Source organism: Bufo gargarizans, chromosome 6 (assembly GCF_014858855.1).
Source record: "Bufo gargarizans isolate SCDJY-AF-19 chromosome 6, ASM1485885v1, whole genome shotgun sequence".
NCBI lineage: Eukaryota > Metazoa > Chordata > Amphibia > Anura > Bufonidae > Bufo > Bufo gargarizans.
The window spans coordinates 4,540,954-4,550,248 of NC_058085.1; the positions used below are offsets into that span (position 1 = coordinate 4,540,954).

The 9,295-nt window shown below is 43.2% G+C and overlaps 1 protein-coding gene across 1 annotated transcript in view; it reads right to left on the minus strand.

Annotated features, from left to right (window-relative positions):
- The window catches only part of LOC122940394 (myosin-1B-like), a 49,939-nt gene extending 40,851 nt beyond the window's left edge, over positions 1-9,088 (minus strand). The window contains exons 1-12 of the mRNA XM_044297043.1: positions 8,885-9,088; positions 8,539-8,682; positions 4,503-4,659; positions 4,094-4,121; positions 3,434-3,554; positions 3,167-3,259; positions 2,488-2,551; positions 1,865-1,963; positions 1,480-1,583; positions 875-1,013; positions 396-514; positions 67-216 (exon numbers count right to left, since the gene is read on the minus strand). Coding sequence (XP_044152978.1) covers positions 67-216; positions 396-514; positions 875-1,013; positions 1,480-1,583; positions 1,865-1,963; positions 2,488-2,551; positions 3,167-3,259; positions 3,434-3,554; positions 4,094-4,121; positions 4,503-4,659; positions 8,539-8,682; positions 8,885-9,088 — 1,422 coding nt within the window. The remainder of the gene's footprint in view (positions 1-66; positions 217-395; positions 515-874; positions 1,014-1,479; positions 1,584-1,864; positions 1,964-2,487; positions 2,552-3,166; positions 3,260-3,433; positions 3,555-4,093; positions 4,122-4,502; positions 4,660-8,538; positions 8,683-8,884) is intronic.
- Between the last annotated feature and the right edge of the window lie 207 nt (positions 9,089-9,295).

The following is a 9,295-nucleotide window of genomic DNA, read 5'->3' on the forward strand; positions in this document are numbered from 1 at the left end:
TATCACTTAGGGACAAGACTTGAAATATCAAATATCGAATTATAGGTTGTAAAATCCACCACTTACATCAAAGATCTCAAATCCAGCAATATCTAAGACCCCAATGAAATACTGCCTAGATTGCTTTGTGTCAAGCTGCTGGTTGGTACGAATCACCATCCAAAGGAAAAGTTTCTCAAAAACCGACCTGGCTAGAGCTCCAATCGAGTTGTTGACCTAAACGGGAAATGTCATTGATTATTTACTTCATCTTTTTCTAATTTTCACCAAGATTCACCAAAAAAAGACCACACAATTGAGTCCTACAGTTGGGAAATGGATAGTGGTCTGGTGGAGAGTCAATCCTCGGCATATTGTGATTCTGGAGCTCATAGGAATCTGACTATTGTTCTTACCTGCTGTATATTTTGGCTTTTTGTCACAAACTCATTTCCAACTTTAACTCTTGGATTACAGAGAGATTTGACCAGATCCGAGGAATTGAGACCCATCAAGTAAGATGCTTTATCTGCATCTGCAATGAAGTGTATCCAGTATTCAAAGAACATAACGACAAATGAATAAAGCTGTCTTCACACATCGAACCAATACGGGTGCTGAAATAGGTGGCCTCCATCCCTTCATCCCATACAGTAATTCAAGAAATACAAATGTGGACCTAGCCTGAGCAAATCCTGACCCTTCACTACAAAGAAGCCCCAAAGATTTAGTTGACATGATCAGTTTCTTTAATTGGGTGGATTTCTCCTTCTTCTCTGTAGACCAAGCAGCATCAAGTTTTGGTCTTTATGGTCACTGTTGGTGTAGGTGTCTACCAGTTTTCTGGACCAGTCCTCTGATCATGTTTCATCTACGAGCCCTAAAACCTTCTTACCTTCTGTGCCATCAGGCTCTGCTTGTTCCTCACGAGGCTTCTGCTTGAACTTCATGTTGCCGTAGTGCATGACAGCACCTGTCAACTTGTAGATCCCCATTTTCTCTTCTTGGTTGAAGCCAAGGATGTCTATGGCTTCCTAAGAGAACAACACAAGTGAGAGATATGTTCTATGGCTATGGACCAGCTATGGTCAAATGGGCTATCTCTGGTGCCAAGAAATCAGTGATCTGCAAGCCATTTATTTCTCAGGAGATGATCCAACTATGGTGGGAAACCTGACAGTCTATGGCAGGGAGCAAAAAGGTCTCCGATGCTCAATTTGGTACAGATGTAGCAGGGGTAACACAGACACTCTTAACTCAAATTTCTTAACTTATTGCATTATCTTGAAACAAAAGCCATTTAAAAGCAATTGCGTAGATACAGAGCATAGATGAAGGTTGAGAAAAGATTGAAACCTTCAAGTAATGCTGAGCAACTCTGCTTTAATTATCTAATAATGATCTTCAGTCTTTTCTATTTCATGACCTATACTCCAATCACATCCAGAGCTGCACCCGCACGCAATTCTGCTGCATTACTGTTGGCTCTTGTGTACTCACGTCCGTTGCTATGAGTTCTGCTTCATCGTCTATACTCTTCACAGAGATTTCCCCCATACTTGTATAATGATAATCATAGGGATTGGTGGTAATCAGCAGCATTTCTGGACACAAAAAGTGCAAAAAATTTGTGAGAGGGGGGTTTAACCCTCTCTAGTCATGAGAGCAAGTATACTATAGCTATCTCCGTTGTTGCGTTATTCCCAGAATAGCGTCACACCTGTCCACAGGTTGTGCATGGTATTGCATCGGAGATGAGTAGATACAACCAGATGAGGCATTATTTCTGGAAGAAAGCATCCATATTTTTCCATTTCTGGAAAAGTCATGGCAATGAAAAATGAACTGCCATGTGTTCAACCTACCTAGAAACATGACAACCTACCTACAATCTCAGGCTTCTTGTTGGACTGGATCTGGTAAAATATATGGTAGCTGCGCTCACTGGGAAGCTGGAACGTCACTCTGGACTTCTCTAGCAAGTCTGCAAGAAACGCATACAAGAAGATCTGAACCATGAGCTGAAATCAATCAAAAAAATAACATCAACATCGAGAAATCACATATAATACGTAGGCGCGGGGGCTTATATTAAACTATAAGGGAGACGCTCCAGAACTATGTGGTGGCCAGAAACTGGACCAAATGACCATATCTAGAAAATGGAAGAAAAGACAATAAATATGACAAATATTGGTTTCAAGAACACCAGCCGTATCTCAACAAAGGCTGCTGCCTCTTAAATTGGTGCATCTTACTTAAATGTCTCTGGTAAACAAATGAACCGTGGGGGGGGGGGCCCCATTGACCAGACAAAGACCAAAAGAGCATGTGTCTAAACAATTATACATAATAAAAGTTTCAATAATTCTAATACTAAAAATATTTAAATACTAATAAGAATAAAATATTTTTTATAAAACATAATAATATTAATAATTAATATTAATTATAAATAATGATAAAACACAGCTAAATTTACAATAAGACATTTATTCTGTATCTCACATGTTTCGATGTCTGCGGAGGACAGTTTTCCGGTGGCCCCAAAGTGGATTCGGATGAATTTCCCCTGCGTTATAAATGATTACTTTGACGTATGTCTCAGTATATTACCAGGAGGTTTTGTTTTTACAGATAAAATAGGCATTAAAAAAAGAAATAGTGCTACCCTTTAAACCTGCATTTTTTGGCTTATTTCAGAATTGGATTCCATGAGTGAATCAATTGTACCTGTTTGAATTTCATCCAAAATTTCCCAAAAAGTTTAGATTGTAACAAACTCTAATTTTTTGGGATTCGTTTCAGGTGAAGAGAGAAAAGAGAGAGACATAGAGCCTAGCGTGTCTCTTTTCCAGAGAAGCATTACGTGGGGGAGAGTGTTATATACAAACTTTCAGGACTATGGGAGCATATTTGATTTGGGTAGAATTGCTTCATATCTGAATTTAACTTTTTCAAAACATTTAGCAAACTGGACTTAAAATAAATTTCAAGAAATTTGCTCATTACAGGTAAGGACTTAACTCATGAAAACTTGGTTTAAAAAAAAATTGTTGATGGATTTTCCTCAAAAATTTATAAAAAGGGCTTGATGGACTTAATGCTACATTTATTTAATTCTGTAATCTTTTTTGAATTTATTCTCCTTGTGTTATAATAAGCTGCGGACCCGCTGGTGACTTACAAAGCGAGAGGAGTTGTCATTCCTGACGGTCTTGGCATTCCCGAAGGCCTCCAGGAGAGGGTTAGCCTGGATGATCTGATCCTCCAGAGTCCCCTAGAGATCAAAAGGAAAGAAGATTATAAAAGAAGCTTAGACAGAAGTCTATGGTTTGACACATCTTCATAGAAAGTACACGTGCGTCCAAACAACCGCCGCCCGCCAAACCCACAAGCCAGCGCCAGCTCTACCACTAGCGTACACTGTGCCGGAAAACACCATGAATCTAACCTTCATCTTGTTTGCAGAGACGGCTTCTTTCTTTTTCCCAGAATCCCCAGTAGCGGCAATTGTTGCAAAATACTGGATGACCCGTTTGGTGTTGACAGTTTTTCCTGCACCCGATTCTCCACTGAATGAATTAAAAAAGAATAACAATCATAAATCAAAAAAAAATTAACTAAATCCAAACTCCATCCAAAAATGTCCATGCAAGATTCCCGAGACATTTTTCAATTAATATTATGAATGCAATTTTTTTTTAGCAGAACTACTGTTATCTCCCCTACCATAAACCTATACTGGGAAGTTTAGGAAGCTATGGGGTTAGATACTAAAGGTTTATGTTAAAACAGCGTTTTGTTTAGTGTTTTAGTTAGTGTTTTTGTCAGAATGTTTTTTCCTCCCTGTTTTGAGTGTTTTTGAGGCTGTGAGTGAGGCTGTGGGTATGTGAGTGGTCAGTATTCCAATAGAAGATGGCATGTATGGGAGAGTCGCCTTAGGCCCTATTAGCCATGAAACAGTACCAGACCAGTCATACGATGGGTTCCACCGGTGCCCATGGACTTTCCATAGGATCCATCAGAGTTCCATTGCATTGTCTATCATTTTGACCATGAAGGTTATAATTATATAACTAATTGCATAAACAAATTACAAAAATATTCTCACGTGATAAGGATAGATTGGTTCTCTCGATCTAGAGAAGAAGAAACAGAATTAGAGAATTAACATTGTGTCTATCTCAGGTCTTGAGTATTTGAAATCAAGAAGTTCTTGACTGTAAGTAGCACAAAGGCTCGTGCACATATTATAGTCAAATGGACGTTTTGTGCCCCAAAATACATCAGCTTATTATTAAGATGTTCTCTCATAAAAGCAATGTTGAGAATATTTCTTTAATAAGGCATTAAAGCAGTGTGTGAAATAGGAGGCATCTGAAGGTACAGCATGCACCACAGGACGTCCACAGATGCAATATTAAGAGGTCATATGGAGATAGAATAGGCCTATGTGCATGAGCCCATAATCCACTACCATAAAAATATTTTTTAGAATAGACAAAAAAAAAATTTCTTACCAGTCAACATGAACTGATAGGCATTATCAGAGATGGAGAAGATGTGTGGTGGGGTTTCCATACGCTTCTTGCCTCGGTAAGCGTTGACCACCTCAGGGTTGTACACAGGCAGCCACTTATAGGGGTTGACCGTCACACAGAACAATCCAGAATACGTCTAGAACCAAAAAAGACTTTATCAACAGTCATAGATCCATCAGAGAAGTAAAGAGAGTGACTTTATTGACCAAGCTAGAAGATCAGACTATTGTGAATTTTAACCTGAATCAAAATTTCCCAGGTTTTGTAATAGTATAGACAGAAGGAGGGGGAAGAAAATATGTCTTTTGGACCTGTTTGTGAAGGACTTGTACAGATTGTTGCCTTTTTCTAGATCAATAGGATAATATGTTGAAATTGCTATGCGACTGTAGATGGGCATAAAACATCAAATGGCCTTTGAAGACCAAACTGAGGCCCCCTCTTACTCTTGGCCTAATATGAAAAGCAGGACCGGCATCAGCACCCGGCAAACCCGGGCAAATGCCGGGGCCCACTGCTCCTGAGGGGGCCCACTGAGCAGCTTTGAGCACTTCCATCAATACAGATGTCTGGCATTTCACTTACGCAGTACCCCTCTGATGGGCCCTCTGTCACATGAGGCCGGCTGCTGCAGAGCTTCAGACACGCCCCCTCTTCACTCAATTCAGCAGAGCAGCAGAGACAGAGGTTGTCAGTGAGTCTCCACTGTGACTGTCTCTTCTCTGTGGGACAGGAGGAGGGGGGGGGGCTCTTTGAGCTGCTGCTGGATGCTGCTTCATGCATGTTCCACCCTCCTATATTCTATTGCTGCCCGGCACAGACCTCCTGCCCCTACTTCTTGTATGAATCCCCCTCAGAGCCCCTTCCACCTACTTGCTGTGTTCACCCCTACTGGCCATCCAGGGCCCCTGTCTTACTCTGTCTCTCATTATGGTGACGTCTGAACCGCATGCACCATAAGGACCTTGTAATGTCACAGGGTCATGTGACTCTGCCCCCCCACCCCGTACTGTGCCCCCTTATACCCTGCATTGTGCCCTCTTACCACACCCTGTGCAGAGCCCCTAGTCATTCCCTGTACTGTGCCCTCTTATACCCTTTTACCCGGTCACAGTATGGCGGTGTTATCCGGTCACTGTACAAAGGTGTTATCTGGTCAATGTATGGCAGTGGTATCCAATAACTGGATGGCCATAACTGTATCCCTTTCCCTGCCCACGCCATTCTTTTTTAGACCTGGCATGAGCGGGACAAATATGCAGATTGCGGTGCTAAGGAACTTTGCACCACATCTGTGTCAGAAATAAACCGAACAAAGATGTATTTCTATATAATAAATGACCTCCTAATTGTATTATTATTCGGAGGTACGGCTAATATCTTTATAGTATATAGATTCTAGTGTATTATACTGTGCCCTGTATTTCCCAGTAGAAAATGATCTTTGGGAAACACAGTCCTCATCCCTGACCACCAGGACCAGGTAGCGCTCTGTCAGTACATGGCGGCCTCCCCTCTCCGCCACGCTGCTCCGCTGTGTACTGGGGCTTATTCTGACACTAGGGCCGGGTTCACATCCTATTTTTTCCATCCATTAGATGCATACAAAAATGTATGCGTTATCAGATGCCTCAGACTGATGCCGTACAGTGGTGTCCGTTCACCATACAGTTTAATGGAAGAAAAAAACATATATGTTAACGTATGCATTTTTTTTACAGGACTCTGTAGGATACAAAAACATGGAGTTCTGCACATTTGTATACATCAAACCCATAGGAAAAACGTGATGTGAACCCACTGGGGGGGGGGGGTGAGGGCATACTAAAATTTTCTGTAGGGTCAGTTCTAGCTACATCACTGCACATCTCCTTCTCTCCTCCAGGCCTGTCCCAGCAGTGACGTCATGACGTGTGTCTCACTGCTACCGCGGAGCGCAGGGAGCTGCGGTTAGTGAATGACAGGACCGTCGGCTCCCCTGTGCTCCAGCAATGATAGGTATGTGAGGGGGCCACTGGGGGGGTCATTACACTGTGAGGGCCCCTTACACAGTATAATGATCCCCAGTGCCCCCCATTTAGTATAATGATCCCCAATGACCCTCCATTCAGTATGATGACCACCAGAGCCCCCATTCAATATAATGACCCCCATTGCCCCCTCCATACAGTATAACCCCTAGTGTGGGGGCCACTGGGGGTCATTATTCTGAATGGAGGGCAACTGGGGGTTATTATTCTGAATGGGAGCCACTGTGGGGTCATTATACTGTGTGTGGGGCCACTGGGCATCATTATACTGTGTTTAGGGGCATTGGGGGGTCATTATACTGTGTGAAGGGCCACTAGTGGTCAATATATTGTATAGGGGCCACTGGTGGTCATTATACCATGTGGGAGCTACAGAGGGACATGTAAATGTACAAAAATGCCTGAAGGGGGCCCACTGGGATTTATCGCCCAAGGGCTCACATGGACCTGGAGCCGGCCCTGACGAGAAGACACAGCTCCTTGGAGAAGACCAATATGAGAAGCTAGGAAGAGGACAACCAGGAATGGGATGTATACAGGCAATGAATGTATCATGGAAAAGCCTGAAGACCCACACACAAGAAGAGACACTTTGGATCTCAGGACTAATGCTTCTCCTTTTGTAGAGCACTAGAGTGGCTAAATGGAGTCTTATAGGCTGTGCAATGCTCCCTGGGTAAAAAAAAAAATACGCAGATTAGCTAGGAGCAGAAAAGCTGTCCTTGTAGTGGCACTCAGTAGATGTGGTTAGCCTATAGTCTATATCTAACCCTTCAACGGGCCTTGCAATATGAATGTTAACCAAACCAAACTGTGAGCTTTTTCCGAGAAAGGGCAACCCATCTGCAGACAGCTGCTTTTGAATTTTTGCCCCTCACCCATACAGATCAAGGTTAGCTCGGTGAGAAGCCTTTGATGTAGGTCTCAGGGGGTACTGTTTCTCTTTCAGTAAAGCACCAGATGTTTATTCACCAGTCCCAGTTTCTGTATCCCGACGGCGTGGACCTGCCCCCTGCTCTTGCTCTGTCCCCCCAGCAGGCTGTAGCCTGCTTGCTGGCAAGGTCACTCTCTCTCTGCCCATAGGGTATGTGTGCCCTCCCAACTGCCAGCGTGCTTACCCTATTCTGCTCCAGCTTATAGCTGCTCACCCTTGGGTACGTAAGGCACATTCCCCTGTAAGAGGGTGCCTGAGCAATAGGTTCCCTAGCTTGCTAGTATCCTGCAAAGCTGTCCTGTCTCTGTTTGCCTGTGCACCGACTTTCTGCCTATTTCCTGAACTGTGACTCTGTGCTGCCTGACCTCCATATTGACCTTACTCTGCCTGCCATGACCTTGCAGCATTTACTATGTAAATGTCCCCTTAGTGTCCCCCACCAGTGTCTCTTGACACCAATGGGTCAGCTGTCAATCATACAATGACTTCTCCAGGAGGAAGTGGCCCGGTGGATTCCCTGCAGCAAAGTCCAGATCCCTGTATAGAGGTTAAAGGGTGAGAACTGGGGGACTGCAAGGATAATACCCCTAGGAGTAGACCCTAGTCAAATCTATGGGTTGACATAGTGGCACACCCACTGCCGTAACACCAGAGCTGGTAATGGGATCGTTATATGTCCAGCAATGCTCCCTGGGAAAAGGAATATGCCGATTAGCTCTCTTCCAAGAGAAAGAAAGCTTTCTCTGTAGTGCCACCTAGTGGAGGTGGCTACCCTATGGGCAGTTTCCGACCCTTAACAGTACTTATAACATGAAAGGCCTCTTACCTAGATAACCAGCACCCTGCTCTGTACTGAGAGGGACAAAAACCCTCAAACAGTTTCTTGACAACCCCAGTTGTCAGCTCCGCCTCTCCTTTTATGTGTTATGACATGTTCTTCAGGCCCACCAAAAACAAGGACTGAATAACCAGAAATATTATTATCGAGGGTTACCCTTGGATCTATCTCCACACAATTATCACAAATAGAAACATCCAGAAAATATCTTACGTAGATCATCCAAGCGGCATAGCGTTCCTTGAGGTTGAAGAGAACGGACGGCTCGTTGAGGTAAGTGAGTAACGCCATGTCTTCAATCTTGTCAAACTTGGGTGGATTTCTTGGGAAGACATCATCTTCTTTGACAGTGACAACCTAGAAAAGATAGCAGTGCAGTAAGGTCATCTGATGGAGGAAAAAACAATTAGAGGGTGTCTGCCCACAAGCTTGCTGACTGTTTCCAATAACAACCATCAGAATTATTACTCACACCTGGTCGATTGACGCTCCGTCGCAGGACCACGTAAATCTCTATAATCAGGCTTATACATTCCGGTAAGATACAACCGATACTCACGCTTCCCCCATCTGTCTGCACGGTGGCACTTTTCCCGTCTTTACTCTGGATAACCCCCTTCACGTACAGATTCTTACTGTCCGTAACATAGACAAACGTCTTGGCATCAAAGGGTTGATTTTGTGCCTCGATCCTCTCCTTCTCAGACTTGCGCAGGTATTGTGCTGCGTCCCCGAAAATCTGCATAACATGGTCTCCACTCATGGCTGCAAATTTTCTGCAACATTAAAGGGAATGTGTCATCAGAAAACAACCTATTGTTTAAATCATGTTTTTATGTCTAACATATTTTTTAAGAATTTTTGATAATGTTATTTAAAAAAAATTCTGGTCAATATCTATATGTAAACAAAAACCATAAATTCCTGCCGTTTTCACACTGGTGACTAAGCCTAATAATAGGCGCCACTT